This window comes from Lepidochelys kempii, chromosome 2 (assembly GCF_965140285.1).
Source record: "Lepidochelys kempii isolate rLepKem1 chromosome 2, rLepKem1.hap1, whole genome shotgun sequence".
NCBI classification, from domain to species: domain Eukaryota; kingdom Metazoa; phylum Chordata; order Testudines; family Cheloniidae; genus Lepidochelys; species Lepidochelys kempii.
The window spans coordinates 44,198,765-44,222,305 of NC_136381.1; the positions used below are offsets into that span (position 1 = coordinate 44,198,765).

The following is a 23,541-nucleotide window of genomic DNA, read 5'->3' on the forward strand; positions in this document are numbered from 1 at the left end:
TTAATTACTCAAGAAATAAGATTCTGTGGTAGGTATTAAAAAACATGACATGCCATAGAGATTTGAGCAGAGAACTAGGAGCCAGAAACTCTCAAATTATAATCTTAGATCTCATTCCAGATCCTCCAATGCCCTTGTAGCAAGTCAGTTACAAAGAATTACTAACAAATGAATACGGGAAGTCTTCCTGCAATCTGGAAGAATTTACGAGGATGACATCTTGCAAGTTTTAAATTATTGTACTTCATGCTTAGATGCTCTAGAAATATAGTGGACTTTTGCTAGAGCGCGCATCACTATAGCGCAGATTCTCATACAGCGCGGTTGTGGCGATGGATCCCAAATTTAAATATTTAAATTGGGATCCATGGTAACGCAGTCCCTGCGTTAACGTGGTACTGCACATGGATCCCGAACCCCGCGTTTTAGCAAGGGTCCAGTGTATCCTACATAGAGAGGTTAAGTATCTAATATGTGTCTCAATTTCCCCATCTGTAAAATGGGGATAATATAACAATACCTTCCAGGGGTATCGTGAGAGTTAGTAAATAAGTCTAAATCACTATGCAATTGCTCGTGTAATTATAGGGTTTTAAATGACCTTGCTTGGTAAAACCATGGTGAGGTAGTTGTCTTGCACAAAAACAGAATAAAGCCAAAGATTATTCTTCTATATAAAATTTTGAAAGCCACTCTGCAGTAAACCCGGTTTAGGAAACAAGGGTGAAATCCTGGTCCCAGTGAAGTCAGTGGCCATTTTTCCATTGACTTCAATGGGGCCAGATTTCAACCTGGATCTGCAACTAAATCTCAAGTATACAAAAATCTGACATAACCTTAGCATGGAATTAAATATCCAAATAAAGAAAGCATAGTCATTCAGATTCTGGTTAGGCTAACAATAATTATAGCTACCAACTCCTCCATCAATAGAGTAAATAAGCAACACAGATTTAAAATAAATAGAAATCTTAGCTCTACTATCTTTGTAGATTGAGCAGGGAAGTATAAAATAATTAGAAAATTTTAGTATTATACAGCTCTGTTAACACTCCATTTAATGCACATCTGCTGAGGGTTAGCTACAGATTAGTGCAATTTTTCATGATTTTTGCTAGTGGAAATGTAGGAGAGCTTGAAATATCTAGAATTAGATTTAACCAGCAGAGCTGTAATACTTTGGCGTTAGATAGCAATTTTGAAGGATTTGTAAGTTCCTAATAAGCATTAAAACTAAGAAACCTTGTACACTCCTGATTTTACTGACAAACGGAGGCCCTGTGAAATTAAGTGACTTGCCCAACATCATATACTGAGTCAGTGGAAAAATTAGAAATATAAGCCAGGTGTACTGATTCTGTCACCTGCTCTGACCGAAAGTGTCTCAGCTAGGTTTCTAACCCTGTCACAGCGGCAAAGACATCTTATCTGATGTAATAGGAGAATCATATACATACACAGTTATTGTTGAAGATTCCAATAATTTGTATTGGATTTTATGCAGAAAAATAGAAAAAGCAAATAAAAGTAGATAGAAGACCAAACCAGGAAGTTTTTTCTGTTTCGTTGATCATTAAGATTAAAACAGAGATCCCATTTCATAAACCAGAAAAAAATCTGTGAGAATTTACAAAGTTAGTATTCTTATCCACAAAACCCAAAACCCCTTCTGAATGAATGTGCCAGTCTGCTCTAGGCATTAAACTCTGAGAGGCCAGTATGATGTAATTTGATTGAGGTCTAAAATTTCAATGAAGGATAGAGTAAGACATCTCTGTTAGTGCTGACGAGCAAGTGCTGGTTCAGGAACATCACCAGACTGAGTCCCACTGCGGTGGCTCCATTTCAATGGAGAGACTAGCCTACTAAGCTCTTGTGGACATTACCACCTGATAGTTCACAACTCTAATGCCCAATGTGGCAAAAGAGAACATCTTTTCCCCCTGAACATCTAGCTTACCTATCTAACTGAAGGGACAAAGTAGACTTGACCCCCGCAGTTAGCTCTTTGAATGGCAGCTGTCACCACCAATTAATTTGGAGTTGGGTGGGTCAGGAGAATGAGAATCCCTCAGGAAGCAGCTGTATAATTTATCTGCTTTCTTAGGAATTGTCTGTCCAGCTGCTGGGTTTAACCAGATACTTTTTGCCAGCTATAATAAACCATCAAAGACTGGCAAAGTATCTCACTTTTAGAAGGTGACTCCAATATATCAAGAACAGATGTGTCGTTTACGGTTCCTAAAGGATGTTCAGGGTAATTAGTACCCAGCCTTTCCATGTGTTTGTGAAATTGGAACATATCTTCTGGAGAGGAGGAAGATGATGCACCCACACTATCATCTGGTGAAGTTTGATCATCCAGATCCATATCTGCATCCAAAAGTTCAATAGGCCCCTTTAGTTCCTCTTCAGGCAGTATGTCTGAGACAAGTAAAGGAAACTGTTCTTTCAGTACCAGACAGTGACAAATCAGGACAGGATATGTCACCTGACCTCTTTTAGGAGAAGGCTCTGTTGGAAGCTGCCTTTCTTCAGCCCTTTTAAAATTCAGACTAATACATAGGGGAAGGCAAATATGGTCATAATACCCAGGGTGGTACCTCCTAATCCAAGGAAGGGTGATTTTATGGTCTGAGGAGTTGGAACTGAGAATCTTGATGACTCTAATTTCCCTCATCCTTTCCCTGGCAAAAGAAGGGCAAGGAATGGTATCAGGCAGGACATGGCCCGATTCTGGATCAGAGGCAGTTTCCAAGGATGACAACAATAGTTTGGTAAGCAAAAAGTCGAAGGAGGTGAGACATTTCCCTGAGGAACCAGTAGCAGTTCTAGGGGCAGGTTCACAGATCTACGGAGAGATCTGTATAGATAGGGAAACTGATTTACCCTGATTTACCTCCCTTTTCTTTTCTGGAGAAGGAAGAATTAGCATCCCACTATCTTACATTTCTTTACCTTTAAGCATTGAGAGTAACTTACTCAATGCTGTATGAAGGGTCCCCCTGATCTGGTCCCCCTCGACTGGAAAAAGGCTAATGTAGTGCCCATCTTTAAAAAAGGGAAGAAGGAGGATCCTGGGAACTACAGGCCAGTCAGCATCACCTCAGTCCCTGGAAAAATCATGGAGCAGGTCCTCAAGGAATCAATTCTGAAGCACTTAGAGGAGAGGAAAGTGATCAGGAACAGTCAGCATGGATTCACCAAGGGCAAGTCATGCCTGACTAATCTAATTGCCTTCTATGACAAGAAAACTGGTTCTGTGGATGAAGGGAAAGCAGTGGACGTGTTGTTCCTTGACTTTAGCAAAGCTTTTGACACTGTCTCCCTCAGTATTCTTGCCAGCAAGTTAAAGAAGTATGGGCTGGATGAATGGACTATAAGGAGGACAGAAAGCTTGCTAGATTGTCGGGCTCAACGGGTAGTGATCAATGGCTCCATGTCTAGTTGGCAGCCGGTATCAAGTGGAGTGCCCCAAGGGTCAGTCCTGGGGCCGGTTTTGTTCAATATCTTTATAAATGATCTGGAGGATGGTGTGGATTGCACCCTCAGCAAGTTTGCAGATGACACTAAACTGGGAGGAGAGGTAGATACGCTGGAGGGTAGGGATAGGATACAGAGGGACCTAGATAAATTGGAGGATTGGGCCAAAAGAAATCTGATGAGGTTCAACAAGGACAAATGCAGAGTCCTGCACTTAGGACGGAAGAATCCAATGCACCGCTACAGACTAGGGACTGAATGGCTCGGCAGCGGTTCTGCAGAAAAGGACCTAGGGGTTACAGTGGACGAGAAGCTGGATATGAGTCAACAGTGTGCCCTTGTTGCCAAGGCCAATGGCATTTTGGGATGTATAAGTAGGGGCACTGCCAGAAGATCGAGGGACGTGATCGTTCCCCTCTATTCGACACTGGTGAGGCCTCATCTGGAGTACTGTGTCCAGTTTTGGGCCCCACACTACAAGAAGGATGTGAAAAAATTGGAAAGAGTCCAGTGGAGGGCAACAAAAATGATTAGGGGACTGGAACACATGAGTTATGAGGAGAGGCTCAGGGAACTGGGGATGTTTGGTCTACAGAAGAGAAGAATGAGGGGGGATTTGATAGCTGCGTTCAACTACCTGAAAGGGGGCTCCAAAGAGGATGGATCTAGACTGTTCTCAGTGGTAGCAGATGACAGAACAAGGAGTAATGGTCTCAAGTTGCAGTGGGGGAGATTTAGGTTGGATATTAGGGAAAACTTTTTCACTAGGAGGGTGGTGAAACACTGGAATGCGTTACCTAGGGAGGTGGTGGAATCTCCTTCCTTAAAAGTTTTTAAGGTCAGGCTTGACAAAGCCCTGGCTGGGGTGATTTAATTGGAGATCGGTCCTGCTTTGAGCAGGGGGTTGGACTAGATGACCTCCAGAGGTCCCTTCCAACCCTGATATTCTATGATTCTATGATCTGAATGAGGGTGTTCCAGGGGCTTGATACCTGCACCACAATGTTACTGAGTCACCCTATTAACAGTGGATCCTCCAGTAGGAACTTGGTGGCTCACAAGAAGCATCAGGTGCCTCATCAGGCTCACAATGAAGTTTCAAGTATAGAACCAATGGCCTCTGATCCAGACCAGAGTACAGATCTGTAATTTGGTCTTGGCCCTCTATAACCCACTCTTTGTTGTGGCTCTGACTTCCAAGGCTGAAGCCTTATGGGGACACTTTTGCAATTTAGTGCATGGAACCAGACATATCAGTTCCTTAGAGATATGCTCTCGAGAATTAGCTTTTTCAGCAGTGGTGTCACCTCTGAGCTTATGGATTCACAGTGACTGGTACCTTAGGTCTGACTCCAGTCAAAGAGGCAGATACCTACACTAGGACTTTCCTGGAATTTTTGACCACCTTGGGGGCCAAACCTGAGGCTGGTCTCCCAGCCCTTGCAGATCCCTGGGTTTCTAGAACTGAAAGATTTAGGTGCTAACGCTTCCGGCAATAACATAGGCTGGAGGCAAATGCAACTCCTTTCTGGCCGTAGGGGTGAAGGTGGTGCACATAGAGCAAAGAGAAGGTGAATGACATTTCCTCAAACAGGTCAGATAACACATGTGTATCCAAAGCAGGAAAAGCAGCAGGGAAAGAAACCCACCTTTGAACCCTGATTTCTTTGTCTTTGTTTCCAACATACTAGAAACAAGGACCTGTGCCAGGGCACTAAGGTTCTTAATCAAAAACCCCTCAAAAAAAGAAGACAAGAAAAAAAGAACTAACGTCTAGCTAAACTAAGAAGGTGATGACACTGGGAACAATATGTTCCTTTGAATTGGGGGTGCAAGGACCTGACAAGTGTTCTGGTCCATCTGCTAGCATACTTGGAAAAAACAGAAGCAATCATCACACCATGCCTCTTTTATAGCTCTGCCCTCAAATCTTCAGAGCCACAAGGAGAGGAGCATGGAGCATGAGAGTGCTCTAATGAGCACTTTTATTAGAAGGTTCCACTGGTCCAAACTACACTGTTGAAGCAGTTCAAGAGTGAGAATGTGCAGAGGCCACTCAAAGAATGTCACTGTGTCTTTAAAAAGCTCCTATTACTAGACTGCTCCATAAAATGCAACATGAGAGCCAAAAGCCTGATAGCTTGCTTACTACTGATCACAGTCCTGAAACATTTCATTTTAGAGATTTTGAAATGTTGTTCAATTTCTCACAACCTGTGACTATTTTGTTTGCAAGATACCTTTTCTTCTTACTCTCCTTTTTTGCTCTATTATGGTATATTTTTAGACATTTTATTTCTTCCAATATTGTCAAGAACTTTTGCATGACTTCACTTTTTTTTATTTCTCCATTATCATCTCCCTCTTCATATTTTTTCAATTTATTGGACACATTTTAAAATATACTATAAAATCTCCCTGTTCATCCATACTAGATCATTTTACCCATCTTGATATATTTATCCTTAAGTGGAATGCATTCTTGCTGCAATCATTAATATTGACAACTGTATCCTACCCAATTTCTGTATCTTATTCTTATCACAGTCAGTTTACATTTCCTAAAAAGTCACTGCAATAAAGCTGGCTCTTCTAAAATGAAATAAATATTTAAAAAACTTTCTACAGAATTCTTCTCCACAACTCATACGCAACAACCACCAGTTTTTATTTCCTACAAAATCATTTTACAAAGTTAGTATTCTAAAATTAAGAAGAGAAAAATGTTTTATCTATTTTATTCTTCTATCACCCAAGTGTTGGAAGAACTTTGTTTCTGACACGTCCCTAACCAATTTTTCCTTTTTTGTATAAAATAGTTTATAGTAGAGTATTTACTATTGTATGCAAATCCTAGTCAGTTTTAACAAGGTTATTATAATACCTAGGTACAAGATACAAAATTAAAATGTTCACTGAATGTATCTGGAATGAACCTCCTCCATCCTCAGATGGTGTAATTTGTCAAAGGCCCATTAAAGTCAGTGGGTTTATGACAATTTACATCACCTGAGACTATGCTCCTGAGATACTGTCTCTAATTTATCACATCTTCTGAAATGAACCTTGAACCTAACATTCATGTTTTCTATCTTACCTGTATTATTCCAGATGAAAATTTTGATGAACCAGTTCTTTGAAGGGGGGACTTTGAATTTGCACGGACTATGTCTAAACGAGACTGATAGTCTGGTGGATACAGTGAACTCCGAAAAACCTGTTCAAGGTAAAATGGCAGTGACTTTAGTGCCATGCTATAAATGCCAGACTAACAGCCCAAGAGACTGAAGCTCTAACACAAGTACAGCATTGGACAGTGCCAATACAATCTCACCCTCCCAATCCTGATTTAAAGAGACCAACTCTGGAACAGAGAGAATAATTCAATCTATACTTAATCTATAGTATAGACTATTAGATAGTATGCTATATAATTAATACCATTCAACATGGTTTTACGGAAGATAGACCTTGGCAAATTAACTTGATCATTTTTTGATGAGATTACAAATTAAGTTGATAAAAGTAACATTGTTGATGTAATATACTCAGACTTCTGTAAGGTGTTTGACTTGGTACCACATGACATTTTAATTGAGAAACTGGAATGATACACATTAAATTGATTAAAAACTGGCCAAATGATAGGTCTCAAATGTCATTATGAATGGGGAATCGTCATCAAGCATTTCTAGTGAAGTCCTGCAGGGATCAGTTCTTGGGCCTACATTATATATTTTTATCAATGACCTTGGGGGGAAAATTACTGATAAAGTTTGCAGAAAACACACGATAAGGGAGTGGTAAATAATGAAGAGGACAGCTCACTGATAGAGAATAATCTGACTTGCTTGCTAAAGTGGGTGCAAGCAAACAATATACATTTCAATACAGCCAAATATAAGGTCATACCACATAGATAGAAAGAATGTACATCATACTTACAGAATGTGGGACTCTATTCTTAGAAGCAGTGACTCTGAAATAAACTTGGGGGGTCCTAGTGGATAATCATATGAATTTGAGCTCCCACTGTGATGCTGTGGCTAGAAGGGCTAATGCAATCTCTGGATTTACAAACGGGAATGTCTAGTAGGAGTAGGGAGGTTATATTACCTCTGTATTTGGTAATGGTGCAACTGCTACTGGAATACTGTGTCCAGTTCTGGTGTCCACACTTCAAGGATGTTGAAAAATTGAAGAAGGTTCAGAAAAGAGCCACAAATATAATTACAGGATTGGAAAATGTGTCTTCTAATAAGAGACTCAAGGAGCTTAATCTATTTAGTTTATAAAATAGAAGGCTAAGGGGTGACTTAGTTACATTCTATAAGTATCTACATGGGGAACAAATATTTAAATAATGGGCTCTTCAATCTAGCAGACAAAGGTATAATAAAATCCAATGGCTGGAAATTGAAGCTAGACAAATTGAGACTCGAAATAAGGTACACATTTTTAACAGTGAGAGTAATTAACCATTGAAACAATTTACCAAGGGTTGTGGTGGATTCTTCATCAATGGACATTTTTTAATCAATCAGAATTGGATATTTTTCTAAAAGAAATACTTTAGCATTCAACCACAGCTATTGGACTTGAAGCAGGAGCTAAGGAAGTCCTAATGACCTGTGTTATTCAGAGGATTAGATGAGAGGATAACAATGGCTTAAAAATCTGTATATGAATCTATACCCACTTTAAGGCACTTTTACACAGCTGGAGTAGTGTAAAGGGGGCCTTAGTGTAAATGAGAATTGGTCCTTTGCATTTTCTGATTTAGTCAACATTTGTAGATCCAGTGTGCAACTTGTCCTTGTCCGTAAATAATAAAAAAAGAATGTTGATTGCTCTTACCTCTAAATCGTCATTCTCATCAATATTGTGTATATTTTGGTAAGCAGCAGTGTAAATCTCTAAAGCTTTTCCATGGAATAACATTTCAATAGTAATAAATTCAGAAAATATGCTCTAAAAATTAATTAAAAGAGAAAGGTTTTATTTGTATGCAGGTATATTAATTTACATGACAAAAGTATCAGAGTAGCAGCCGCATTAATCTTCTTTTTGTGGATACAGACTAACAAATTTATTTGAGCATAAGCTTTCGTGGGCTACAGCCCACTTCATCAGATGCATGCAGTGGAAAATACAGGACGATTTTATATACACAGAGAACATGAAACTATGGGTGTTATCATACACGCTATAGCGAGAGTAATCAGTTAAGGTGAGCTATTACCAGCAGGAAAGAAAAAAAACCTTTTGTAGTGATAATCAAGATGGGCCATTTCCAGCAGTTGACAAGAACATGTGAGGAACAGTAGGGGGGAAAAATAAACATGGGGAGATGGAATTAATTTGCAAACTGGACACCATTAAATTAGGCTTGAATAAAGACTGGGAGTGGATGTGTCATTACACAAAGTAAAACTCTTTCCCCATGTTTATTTTTCCCCCCTACTGTTCCTCACACGTTCTTGTCAACTGCTGGAAATGGCCCATCTTGATTATCACTACAAAAGGTTTTTTTTCCTCTCCTGCTGGTAATAGCTCACCTTAACTGATCACTCTCGTTATAGCGTGTATGGTAACACCTATTGTTTCATATTCTCTGTGTATATAAAATATCCCCACTGTATTTTCCACTGAATGCATCCGATGAAGTTGGCTGTAGCTCACGAAAGCTTATGCTCAAATAAATTTGTTAGTCTCTAAGGTGCCACAAGTACTCCTGTTCTTATGACAAAAGTACACTCCTGCTTCAAACACACAAAAACTGTATCAGAATTATATCATTGACATCCTAGAACACAACAGCAAAATTGTTCAATGCATTTTTTTTTTTAAAAGTTGGACTTTAATTCTAGCTATTAACCCCTAAGTCTGGTGGTAGCTTGACAAACACTATCTATCCCAGTGGTTCTCAAACTTTTATACTGGTGACCCCTTTCACACAGCAAGCCTATGAGTACAACTCCCTTGTAAATTAAAAACACATTTTTTATATTTAAACACTATTATAAATGCTGGAGGTGAAGCAGGGTTTGGGAGAGGGGGAGGCTGACAGCTCGTGACCCACCATGTAATAGCCTCGTGACTCCCTGAGGGGTCATGACCCCAGTTTGAGAACCCCTGATTATCCTGTTCCCACTTCATATACCATTTTAATTCCTAGTGAACAGTTGACTAGTGACATATATGACAGGCACCAAAGAGGAAAATGACAGATAGGTAGATTAGATAGATATGGTAGCTGTTTAACAGTTCAGTGAGACACTAAATGACATTTTAAGGCAACAGTTAATATTGTATCCAAATGAAATGAAGAATAACTAGTTGATGTTTGTGTGTGTAATGTTATTTGGGTATTGAAATAGTTGTGAATATCACAGTATTTGCACCAATTTGTATTTGTGCACAACTCACGTGAACTGGAGGTGTTGCCTAATCTTGCCAAACAGTAACTAAAACCATTTTGACATATCAAGAGTGATGCCATAAATTTAAATGTGAACTATATATAGGGTGACCAGATGTCCCAATTTTGTAGGGACAGTCCTGATATTTGGGGCTGTGTCCAATATAGGCATCTATTACCCCTCATCCTGTCCCACTTTTTCACACTTCCTGTGGTCACCCGAACTCACTCACACTCTCTCTATATATTTTTACATGCACACCTTTATGTCCTTTATTTTCTGTTTCTCAAAATTGTCAATGGTTTCCTCCAACTGCCGACTTGTTCGAGTTGCATCCATCGAAGCTCTCTGTAGATCACTTTCAGCCTTAGAAATATAACCAGATAAAGATGTTATTCCTTGAATTGATATTTAAAAAGTTGTGTACTTTACTTTAGAAACCATTAGGCTGTCCTACACATGCAAGTTATTATAGTTTAGACTTCTTGTGAGTTGGACATTAATATCACTTACACTGATGTAGAGCCCTTTAGAAGAATTTTTAAAGAGTTGTACAAGAAAAAACCTAAAATTTAGAGAACATGAACTATAAATCCTGGTGTAAAAAAGTATGCTAAGCAAAGTGAGTCTCTAAAGCAATGGTGGGCAACCCACATGTGGCCCGTCAGGGTAATCCGCTGGCGGTCCGTGAGACAGTTCGTTTACACTGACCGTCTGCAGGCACAACCACCTGCAGCTCCTAGTGACCGCAGTTTGCTGTTCCCAGCCAACGGGAGATGCGGGAAGCAGCGGCCAGCACGTCCCTGCTGCCTGCACCACTTCCCACAGCTCCCATTGGCCGGGAACGGCGAACCGCGGCCATGGGAGCTGCGGGCGGCCGTGCCTGCGGCCAGTTAGTGTAAACAAACTGTCTTGCGGCCCACCAGCGGATTACCCTGACGGGCTGCATGCGGCCCGCAGGTTGCTCACCACTGCTCTATGGAATTAGTAATAAATAAACGTACGTCATCTTCATCTCCTCCTTTAGGCTCCAGTTCAGCAAAGTTCTTAGCACTATCTTAATTTTAAGCATGAGTAACACCCTCCCTGTTCAGCAAATCATTAAGTATGTGCCTAATTGTTTTCCTGAATCCTCCCATAATGCACTGCAATAGAGAGCTTTTGGCATATCATATTTGTCTGATACAGTTCTGTCACTACTGGTATTTAGTAAGTAGTAGATACTGTAATGTTAATTATATTATGGTCATAGTAATAGAATGTTATTCTTGATCCACTTTAAATAGATATGGACATATTTTATATACTAATCTCTTAGGAAAAACAGAGTGTTGTGATACAACAGAATACTAAAATATGCATAGTTTGAAATTAAATAATTAAAAGATTTTATTTTGATGTTTCCTCTTCAGAAACACAACATGCACCTGTGACTGAAATTATTAATAAAGGAAAATATTTTTTATGAAAATGAAAGTAAAATATTTACAGTACAACTGTTACATGTAATCTTTGGTAAAAAACAATATGCTTACATAAAAAATATTTTTATCTACAATGTCTATCTTTAATACATTATGTATGTTCATGTGTGAAATATTTGATATATCAAAAATACCCAGTAACAGTGAATGTTCCTTCTGGGAGTGTGTCACAAATATGCTATAGCAGAAATGCACGCTTGTGTATACTTAAAATATAGAATGGAATATTATGATGAAGGTAATCAGCAGTCTTCTGGAGGGGAGAGCAGTTCTATCAGCCTATTCCACTAACGATTTTATAGTAGTCTACCAGTTAAGAGTTAAAAAGCGGTCTTATTAATGAGTTAGGGTAACCCATCTGATAGAAAAATTTCATTGTTACTACATGTTAGGCACATATCTGGTGATCATCACCAGGGCAGACAGTTGCTGGAAGTGGTATAGTTTTTCTTTATCACATAATGTTTAATCATTATCAGACATCAATCTGAAAAAAATAATCAAATCACAAAAAGGGCCAAAACTCAAAGAAACTCTTTAATTTTGACCAAAATTGGCAGAAAGCTTCTAAATACAATTGATAATGCAATTATGTACTCAAATAGTACTGTTTTGAAAAGTTTGGGAAATATTTAGCCCTAGGTGATATATTGTATGCATTTTCCCCATACTTTTTTGCCTTCAGTTAAAGCAAAAGTCTGTAGTCACATAACAATATGAGCTTGTTTGTACCATTTGATACATCAAAATATTTGTCATTTGTAGAAGGGGTTGATTTGAGAAAAGTTTGTCTGCTATTTTTATGAAGTTATACAGATAATTATAAAACAAAAATATTTTTGATGTTATCTGCTCAGCTGCAGACATAAGTCTAAAGCACTCATGGTACATCTGTACTTATCTTCTTACCATCATCGAATATGACAATACATGTAAACTATTTATAGAAGTAATGACTCTTAGTAGAAGAGCTGTAGAATGTCTTGTATGAATAGATAATGTGAATAATGAAGCATAACCATGCACTCTTATATAACCCTACACATAATTATGAGCTACTGAATGTCTAATGCAACACTCTTTAACCTCATAAAAATAGCCACAGTAATTTACAGATAGTTGAAACATTACTATTCTCCCTCAGAATCTGTCTGAAGAGCTCAATACCCTCTTGCTACACTTGTCACTGTCACAGTACCATGTATCGGAGTACACCAAATCTTCCCTACAGCATTTCCATCGCCTTGTCTCACAAGTACTCTCACACTCATATTGCACAAAGGTGAGGATAGTTTCTGGAGCAGGTTGCAGCACCATCATGTTAGAAACAAGATGTTCTGGGCTAAATATCACCCCTCCATTTTTGACAGGTGATACTTAAAAATACTGAACTGTTGTATGATTCGATCTGTATTACTGATAACTTGCATGTTTCAGCTGCTACCTGAAGGAGACCATTGTTGGTGGCAATTTCTCACTTGTTTTATCCAGAGATGTTTGCTTCTTATCACAGTACAATAAAGATACCATGGAGCCATAGAGGAGGAGAGAGAGGCAGCCTATCTGAGCTGCACCCTGGGTGCTCAATTTTTGTCTTCAGTCATCTTTTTGTACATGAAAGCTGAAGTAGAATTACATCCACTGACAGCATGAATGTTTGGCAGTGTAAGACATTTCCATTCCCAGCTCCATAGCCACTCTGTCCATGGGAATGAATCTCTTCTTTTGGCCAACACCAGTTTTGAAAGAGAATTCATTTTCCCCAAGAGTAGAGCAATATCTTGGGCACATAGATGCAACATCTGGATCTAAGCTCCACATTAGCACCCTATTTACTGAGTGTTTGCTTTGCATGAGCAACGTGCAAGAACATGTGTGAATCTGCTTCCTTGTGATCTGCCTTGAGTTCTGGTATTGCAGAATGGTTACCAGATGCTACTTTTACTGCTTGTGAGATATCATAAAAATCTAGCAGGTATACTTCACAACCAGGTATACTTCACAACCAGGTAACAATCTCTGTTCATACTTCATAATTCAGTCATAGAGAAGAAATTCTGTAATGTCTGATTTATTCTTTGAATTTGATATAATCTTCAAGAATTGCTTTAGTAATGATATTAACACAGCGGGGTTCCAAACTTCTTGCATCTGGACATTCCCCCTGAGGTCTCTCTCACCAGATGACTGATTCTTCATTTGCATGCTTGTCACCAACAAGAGCAGTGTCTTGACATTTTAATCAAAGGGTAATGTTCAGCAGCTGATCAGACAGCTCCCCAAAAGTTTTGCACTTGGCAGTATCAGTGTACACCATCTGCAGAAGCATCATGAGGTCAATAAATAGCTAATGTTGGCTCATTGGCTGATAATAGCTCAATCATTGACAGATTTTAATCCAGCCAAGAGGGTGTGTTGCTCTTTTGGGTCTTTCTTAGAGATCCATCCAAATTGAAGTAGGAAAGTGGGAGAGGTGCCAACTCATACTTCAACAAACCCTGGATATCAACATCTCTGGACTTGGCAAGCGCAGTTAGCTTACTGAATGTCTGACAATAGTTATTGCTTGTGCTGTCTGCTTCAGATGCTCAATTGGTTTGTTGAGATTTGAGATTATATTTTTTTATGGCATCAAGGTGGTCTACCTCATCCCTTTGCACTCGACTGGTTACAAACCACTTCATTTATTTTATCCCGTTCCCTCTTATTATGGCCAAACTTTTTGCAATTTCAGGTGGAGCCACAGTAGACATTGCAATGTACACAAGTGGCTGTCTGCTGTCTTGGCTAGTTCCAGGTTCAGTACTAAAAGGATCTGTCATTCTTTCAGTCACAACTTTTGTAGTATCTTGGACATTTTCATCAGCAGTCATGCACTCTATGGTTGTTTCTTTGTGGAGATCTGCCGTTGAAGGCTGCATTCCACACATTTGTTTTGTCATAGCTATTAATGAGTCAAGTAACACTTGGTCAGAGTCTTAGCTTCTGTGCAAAGATGTGGATGCTTCCCATAATCCTTGTTGAGAGATTGCTCAAATGGCCACACCATGCCATATACCACTGAAGGGTCAGGCAGTCCGGTCTACTGCTCCTAGACTGTCAACTAAGGCATGATATGTATCTGGCTTCTCCTCCTCCAGAACTCTGTCTGTTGGATCATATTAAAGAAGTTCTGTATTAAAATCACAAATGAGTTTGATTCCCCATAGTTTAAATTCCAGGGTATTACTAATTAAGAGGTCTCTTGGTTTTTGGTACTGTTTCTCTCCCTCTATGTGTGAAACTTGCAAGTTGCTAATTGCATTAGTACATTCTAAGACAGAGTCTGTTCTCAAAGCAATTCACACAGAGAGAGACTCAAAGCAATACTCTGTAACAACAGAAACAGCACCCAGAGACTCCCCGCCCTTTTGTTGTATTAACAATTGTGATTAAAATAGAGATAGAGGATGTATGTGGATGGATGCTTGGTGTGGATAATAACTGAATAATCAGGGAGGTGCCAGCCTAAGAATCCAGTGTCCATCGGCTGAAGAAGGCATCAAGTGGAAATAACTAGAGGACCTCTGGGGGGCAGACTGGAATCCACCCAACAGCCTCAAGAATGGGAGAACCAAAGAACAAGATAACATCTAGCAGCACAGAGCCGTCAGGAATGTGCTATCTGCTGATTGATTCAGCAACAGCATGATGAAGCAATTCCCATAGACTGGCATAGGAAGAAACTCCTATGGACTCTAGAAAGTGAGAACTTTGGGGTCTGATTCTGCAAACCAACTTCCAGGAGCATCAGATGAGCATCTGACAAGGCCCTGCTCCCTCCACATGTCCAGGCCACCTGGCCAGTGGCTTGGCATGAGCAACTCTAAGGCTGGTAACTATGATGATAACCTTGCAGAACCTCTGTGTGTGTGTGTATGAATGAATGTGTGAATAAATATGAGATTGAATGGAATGTTATAGCTATAACTAACGGTTTACTATGATAACAATCTTGCAGAACCTGTGTGTGTGTGTTTGTAGGAATGAATGTGTGAATAAATATGAGATTGAATGGAATGTTATAGCTATAACTAACTGCTTACTATGATTCTTTCTGTATTCACAATAAATGTGGTATTTTGCCTTTTTACCTTTAATAAGATCCTGCTGGTTTTTATTTTATTGGTATAACATGTCTTCTGCTACATTTACACAACCCCATATAGCAAAATTCACATGACCACACTGGAAGTCAAGTGGAATCATCTCTGTGAATGTGTCAAGCTCCATGAACCTGTTATCTCTCTTTGCCTCTATGTAATCCATCAATAGTTGGACAAAATCCATTATATAGTTTTCCCAGAAGCATATTTGAACAATTTTTTCCTTGGGTAACATCAGTGTCTGTGAGCTGGCAGAGTGATTGGGTGCTGGTTATGAAGTCTGCCATGGCATTTTAAATATTGATAACATTTTATAATTAGGAGGTAGGGGTCTTCTTATCTGCACAACTTCATACAAATAGCAGGCAAAAAAACCCCAATCCCTTCTCAAATCAGTCCATTCTAAAAATAATGTCAAATATTTTGATGTATTACATGGTACAAACAAGCTCATACCATTATATGCAACAGACTTGCTTTAAACAAAGGCAAAAAAGTATGGAAAAATGCATAAAGTATATCACCTGGGGCTAAATATTTCCCAAACTTTCTAAAACAGTACTATTTTTGAGTACATAGCTGCATTATCAATTGTATTTAGAAGTTTTCTACCAATTTTGGTCAAAATTAGACTGTTTCTTTGAGTTAGGGCCCTTTTTGTGATTTTATGATTTTTTTCCGTTTGGATGCCAATAATGTTTAAACATTATGTGATATAGAAAAAACAGTACCATTTCCAGAATCTACATCCACCCTGGTGATGACCACCAGATATGTACCTAACTAGTGGTAGCAATGAAGTTTTTCTAGACGATGGGTTACGCCTTAGTGCCTAAAATGGGTCTGAGTTGGTAGACTACAGATTTCCCCACCCCAATCAGCCTCACTGAGCAACATCAACAGCAACTCAGGGGGAAGTTCATGTCTCTATGGCTGCAGGAAAGATCAATATAATTGCCAGAATGGTAAGGAGACAAAATAATGGAAACAACGCTAAAATTAAACAAAACATATGGAGAAAGTTTGTCCCACAATTACTTTCTAAAGACTTATCACTCACAATAGGATATAATCTTTCCATAACCCTCAGATACCATATACAACAGATATTTAAACCTACTATCAATGATAGAAAAATGGGGAAAAATTGAAAATGTGAATATGGTGACTGAACACATGCCAGATACTCTCAGGTACTTTTTGTTAAATAAATGCTACTATAGCAAATATTATAAGCTATAGCCAATTAGCTGTCTCAAAATATAGTATAAAGAATTTGTGATTCATGATCAATGTATGAAATAATCACTTTAAAGACAATTGCTTTCACATCTTTTTCTAAATACAATATTTTTAATTACTGGAGAATCAATTACTTCTTATATTCATTAGTAACAGAAAGGATACAATAATGTGTCGATCTGATGGATTCCTCTGACGTGTCCTTTCCAGTTGAGATAACTGCTTAGCCTCTCGATTCTTTGCTGTTAAAGTTGCTTTGAGATCATCCTGCAAATATATTTATACCATTCTGTATATGCTGAAATAGAGCTAAGGGCATATGAAATACATTTGTTTGCATTTATGAGTTGTCCAGAAAACTTACACAAAATTTTTTGCTCTAAATCAAACCAGGTTTTTATGGACTAATCCTGTGAAATGATGAGCACTTCCTGAAAAAGAGATCAATGCGCACTGAAGGTGCTCAGCGCCTTGCAGGATTGGGCCCCAGGCTGCGTGTGCCATCTTTTAAATTTTTGGAGGGAAAAATGTGAACAAAAATCAGGAGTTCTTAAAGAAGAGTTTATTAGATGGGCAAAAAGCCACAATTCTACAATCAAGAAAGAGGTCGACTATGGCTAAAAGCCCATGCTGGTTCAGTGGCAAAGTGTAGCCAGCATTTAGAAATAAAAAAGCAATATATATATAACAAATGGAAAAAGGAGAAATAGCAATCAATATAAATTAGAAGTATGAAGTGCAGAAGATTGATAAGGGAAGCTAAAAACATCAGGGAAAATCCACAGCGGGCAGGACTAGAGTTTTAAAATACATTAGGAACAAAGAGAGCCTAGCAATGTTATAGGCCCACTACTAGATTAAAATGGTAGAATTTTATTAATGATGCAGAAAAGGCAAAGGTGCTCAATAAATATTTCTGTTCTGTATTTGGAAAGAAGCAGGATGATGTACTCATATCATATGAAAATGAACTACTTTACAGTCCATTAGTAACTGAGGAGGATGTTAGACAATATCTACTCAGGATAAACATTTTTCAATCAGCTGGCCTAAATAACTTGCACCCAAGAGTCCTAGATGAGTTAGCTGAGGTGATCTGTAGCCCACTGATGTTAATTTTTAGTAAATCTTGCAATTCTGGGGAAATTCCAGAGACTGGAAGAATAATAATGTTGTGCCTATATTCAAAAAAGGCAAATAGGATGATCCAGGGAATTATAGGCTGGTTAGCCTGATGTCAATTCCTCGCAAAATAGAACAGAAGCCGATGCGGGATTCAATTAATAAAGAATTTAGGAATAGGAATACAATTAATGCAAGTCAACATAGTTTTAAGGAAAACAAGTCTTGTCAAAAAAACCTTATTTAGTTCTTTGAAGAGATTATACATTTGGTTGATAAAGGTACTGTGTAGATATAACAATTAGACTTGTACGGTGTTTGACTTAGTATTGCACAACATTCTGATTTAAAAATTGGCACTATACAATATCAAAAGAGCATATGTTAAATGGATTAAGAACTGGCTACCTGACAGATCTCAACAATTAGCTGTCAATGGAGAATCATCACTAAATGGGGGTATTTCAGTGAGGGTCTACTGGCATCAGGACTAGGCCTGATGCTATTCAACATTTTCATCAATGCCTTGGAAGTAAATATAAAATCACAGCTGATAAAGTTTCCAGATGACACAAAGACTTGTTTTAATTCAAATTAAATTAGTTCAAATGTGAAGGGTTCATTCAATTAACACAGTAAAGTCTCTTTATTTCATATACCCAGAAATTTAGTTGTTGTCCTAAAGCATTTGCAAACAAGTTTTACATATCTGTTTAAAATAAAAAGATACCAGAATTTACAGGGAATGCCATTTTGGAGTTCTGCGATGTGATATGATGGAGTGCTGTTGCTTTTGCAAGTTGCTGCACATGCACACTATTCTACATGTACTCTATAAACCACTCTGTCCTTCCTCCCCCTATCGGGACACTGTTCTCTAGAGGATTGGACCCCCTCCTCTCAGCTGTTTCCTGAAGCGTATCTGCTTCAAACATGTTCCGGGCCGCAATTCCAATGTATTGTTGTGAGTTACACATCTATACATTTTTGTTGTAATAATTATTTTTAATAAGAAAAGTTTAAATAATTTGGTATACTTAACAAGCTTCACAAAAATGGCTATAAGAATACACTAAATTTTGAGAGAAAATACACCATATAGTACCTACCCTTTTAAGTTTTACTATGGTCCCGTAACTTTTCAGAGGGTCAACAACTTTGGCTTCAAGCCTTTCAACCTGGAAAAAAAGTCAAATTATCCAAGTCCTCTGCATATTAAATGTATTTCTAGAAAACTGATTGCTTTAAGAGTAATGTTGATTCTATCCTACTAGGATTTTAACCACATTCACTGAAGAAACAGTGGAAGCAGAGGTTGAATATATATTACATGTATTTATATAGGCAAAAGCAGAACCAATAAAACTAATCAAGAAATAACTTTTCTTGATTAATCCCTAGTGTAACTTCTTTTATTTCAATGGCACTAAACCAAATTAGGCTGGGAATTCTAAGAACTGACTACTGGAAATAGACAATGTTAAATCTCTTAAATTCTACAGCTTTTAAGAGATTAAAAATAAATGTATTTGTTTTTAAATGTTAGATTATGGATTTTAAATTGTTTGCTCATTAATATGCTTTAAGAGATGCAAAGCTCCAGATTTTTGAAAGCTATGGGAGCAGCAAACCATGTACTCAAAAAATCAGAAACATTATGCACATATATTAAGGCATTCACAGATATTTACATTTGAGATTTTGTTTTAATACCTTCTACATGGAAAAAGAGATGAAAATGGCTAGACAGGTAATGGAGCTATGACTGTGCATGTCATACAATATTGTGTCTGTTTTATTGTTACCTTAAAACAGAAGTTGGCCCAATAAAAGATATTACCTCACCCACATTGGCTCTCTAATATCCTGGGATCAACAGCTACAACATCACTGCATACAAAAAATGGAAGTTATCCTCTCTCTCTCTGCTTCTACCACCCCTTTTGTTTTGCCTACCTGTGAGCTTTTGAGGCCAAGGACTTTTTACTGAACAACCGTTTACCCCATAGCATACTAGTGCCTGTAATAATAAAGTGTGTGACACTGGCAGACAATCAATGAACTGTCATCCTTATTCACTCATTTACAATTATGCCTTTCATCATACTATGCTCTCTTTTATATAGATATGCATCTCTTTTATAGGGGCACATTAACTTGTTAAGTAACATAAAAAGACCTCTGTTGCTACACAGTTTATAAAACAAAGTTCCAACTCCAATGAAGTCCAGTAAAGCTCTACAATTACAAACAAAATCAGACCAACGATTTTAAAACCAGGGATCTTAAAAAGATAATTTTGTGATGAAAGAAAAAATGCCAGCCAAGTTAAAGTTAGATTCCACAGAGGAAGAGAAATTTTGGGGAAAGACCTGTTTCCTAATTATTATTAATGGACAAAGCTTCAGATCCAAATAAAAACTGCTTTAGAAGGTACAGGACTGTAAAGGGTACTATAAATAATCTCAATTGTTCCAAAGTTCGACATGATTTAAGCATTGCATTAAGAACTGGACTTTTTAGAACCATAAATGTTTATCCTAATCTTTACAGAGCTAAATCCCATTATTTTTCTTCGCTGGCTTTTTGTCTTTTGATTTTCCTCGCATCCTCTGCATGTTTTTCTAATCTTCCTCTTTTTTTACTCATCAAAGAAACCAGGTTTGAAACTGGAGATCTGCAACACTAGATGACTACAGCATGCGGAAATTAAAAGGCTCTTAAGCTAATATTCCCCGAACTTTTACGAATTAAAGAACTTCAAAATCTTTTTAAGTACCTGGCGCTGTTGTGGAAAAATGAATGGAATCAGCAGTCCTTATGAGCTATTTTACTTGTTAGTTCTGACAAAATGCATATGAAAGCTGCTGCATAAATTGATGCCCACAAAGAGGAGAAGGGAAATGGAGACAGAGAGACAGATGGATAACAAGAGATGGAACTTATGTAGCCATTCCCTGTTCTCTTTTTTACCTTTTTCTCAATCTATCTTTTCCCTCCCCACCCCAATTAATTGTTGGAAAGGTGGAAAATGGCTTGACTGAAGGGCCACATTTTTAAAGGTATCTAGGTGCCTAAAGATGCAGAAATGTGCCTAGTGGATGTGGAGAAGTCGGAGGGCTACTGATAGTTGAGCATATTAAAAAAAACAAAACAAAAAACAAAAACAGTTTCCCTTCTCCCTTTTTATGGTTATTCAGCAGGCGCGAAGGGGTTAATTTCTTTCCTGAAACAAGACAAGCACTAGTGACTGTGGGGAAGTTGCCTAGCTTGAATGAAGGAACTATCAGGAACTAAAGGCGGGGGCGGGGGGAATTAATGCAAAACCTTTGACAGGTAAACATGTCTGGAGTGGAGAAATATCACCATCTGGAGGAAACTGGCTATACTTGTTTTGACTGGGTTCAAGACGCCCAGCAAACAAAGTATTATATCAAGTGACCAGCCTAATATAGAAGAGGAGTCACTTTCTCTCCATGCACGAACTGATATGACACTGTGCACAAGAGAGACAGACCCTGCAGAAAGGGTCTGAAGGCCTGAAACTGAGCAGGGTCCTGTATCGTAGAGAAGTATTACATGGTAAACATGCAATACGCTATTTATTGTTTTACAGTATGTTTCTCCGTAAAGCTTTTGTTCTAAACAAGCTGGCTGGTCACTGGTCCATCCTGTCATTACCTCAGGAAGAGAACAGCACAACAGGTTCTGAACTAGACTCCAATTTATTAAGATGACCACAGTGAACTGCAGGAGGAATTACAGCCTAAATCCCTGATCTGGAGTGAGAGGAACGTGGTTTCCCACCCCGAGAAAAGTGACAGGTAGAGACCTGAGTGGGTTTCCTCAAAGAAATCAAGAAGGGGGCAGAAGTGCAATTACCTTGGGAACTGTAACAATGAGATTCTCAAGAGTGCCTAGATGCCTAACTCACTGAAATCAATGGGAGCGAGGCATCTATGTGCTTCCAAAAATCCCACTAGGCACCTATCTGCATCTCTAGATGCCTAAATACTCTTAAAAATCTGGCCCTAAATACATAGTGAAAGGACCAGATATAGCACTTTTATTTTCAATTGCCCTTTCTTAGTAACAAGAGCTGAACCTCTTAAAGGTGAACTTCAAAAGGAAAAAGGGGATTTATGATTTTTTCTTTTGTTTCTTAATGTGTACAGATGACTTGAAAGGCTTTCTTGGGTTTTTTAAAGTTTTTTTCTACTTCCTTTTTTCTTTATAAAAATAGCAAGAAGGTCAACGATTGCATTCCCCTTTTCAGTTAGAGTACTCCTTGGTGACTCAAATTTGAAGTAGGAGCTTTCTGAGCTCTCTAGTGAAGGGGTAGAGGTATCCTTAATAAACTCCCAAAAATTTTAGTTCAATAGGTGTTAGCTTAAAACAGAATTTTAAACAAGCTCAATAAAAATCCATTGCATTCTAATTATGCTCCAATCCTGCAGTTAGATTCATGTGGCTGGACTCTTGCACATGTGTAGAGACTCTCTGAATTCAGCGGAGCTCCATGCTAGTGTCACGGTTGACCCTTCCAGATCCCACTTCAGGATCAACACCTCTTTTCCTTGACACAGTATTTCCCAAAACTTGGGACGCCACTTGTTCAGGGAAAGCCCCTGGCAGGCCGGGCCGGTTTGTTTACCTGAAGCGTCCACAGGTTCGGCCGATCGCGGTTCCCACTGGCCGCAATTCGCCGCTCCAGGCCACTGGGGGCTGCAGTAAGTGGTGCCGCAGTGGGAGCCGCGATCAGCCAAACCTGTGGACGCAGCAGGTAAACAAACCAGCCCGGCCCGCTCGGGGCTTTCCCTGAACAAGCAGTGTCCCAAGTTTGGGAAACACTGCCTTGATACATTTGATGTCATAAACTCACCCATTTTCCAGCTGTCTATAATAACTGATAACAAAGTGAACAATACCTAAATTCTAATTCAAAATATGAGCAAAAAACCAACAACTTTAAAACACATCAAGGCCTTTTTACATATTATAATGAATGTAGAACATCCCCATCTCAATAAGTAAATGGCCACTTTTTCTCTTTCGCATGTTACCTTTTAACATCAGAATAAGCTTTGTTTAGAGTGAACTTAAAATCATGAACCAAACTCATCTGGGTTAAATGGCCTATTTCAGGACAGTGTCAAACTATTCTTAGGGCTCCAATCCTGCAAAAAAAATTATGTGTTTGGGATGACTCATGTGAGTCAAGTTAGAAGCAAAACTCAAACAGCTTAATGGGACTAAATCGGGGGGCCCAGATAATCTTCATCCAAGAATATTAAAGGAATTGGCACATGAAATTGCAAGCCCATTAGCAAGAATTTTTAATGAGTCTGTAAACTCAGGGGTTGTACCGTATGATTGGAGAATTGCTAACATAGTTAAAAATAGTTCCTATTTTTAAGAAAGGGAAAAAAAGTGATCCAGGTAACTATAGGTCTGTTAGTTTAACATCTGTAGTATGCAAGGTCTTGGAAAAAATTCTGAAGGAGAAAGTAGTTAAGGACATTGAAGTCAATGGTAAATGGGACAAAATACAACATGGTTTTACAAAAGGCAGATCATGCCAAACCAACCTGATCTCCTCCTTTGAGAAAGTAACAGATTTAGGATGACTATGAGCCGCCAATG

General features: G+C 38.5%; 2 protein-coding genes across 5 annotated transcripts in view; one reads left to right on the top strand and one right to left on the bottom strand.

The window, feature by feature from the left end:
* Positions 1–21,663, top strand: part of RBM12B (RNA binding motif protein 12B) — a 46,942-nt gene extending 25,279 nt beyond the window's left edge. For both annotated transcript variants that reach the window (XR_013635289.1, XR_013635290.1), the window contains 2 exons: positions 6,595–6,709; positions 17,170–21,663. The gene's annotated coding sequence lies outside the window, so the exon portion shown is untranslated. The remainder of the gene's footprint in view (positions 1–6,594; positions 6,710–17,169) is intronic.
* CIBAR1 (CBY1 interacting BAR domain containing 1) overlaps positions 1–23,541 on the bottom strand; it is a 38,110-nt gene that overhangs the window by 8,311 nt on the left and 6,258 nt on the right. Inside the window, exons 3-8 of one of the 3 annotated variants that reach the window (XM_073330585.2) lie at positions 19,008–19,076; positions 16,942–17,043; positions 10,167–10,271; positions 8,341–8,454; positions 7,600–7,660; positions 6,581–6,700 (exon numbers count right to left, since the gene is read on the bottom strand). In XM_073330585.2, the coding sequence (XP_073186686.2) occupies positions 6,581–6,700; positions 7,600–7,660; positions 8,341–8,454; positions 10,167–10,271; positions 16,942–17,043; positions 19,008–19,076 (571 nt within the window). The remainder of the gene's footprint in view (positions 1–6,580; positions 6,701–7,599; positions 7,661–8,340; positions 8,455–10,166; positions 10,272–16,941; positions 17,044–19,007; positions 19,077–23,541) is intronic. The other 2 variants (XM_073330584.2, XM_073330586.2) reach the window with 2 other exon arrangements.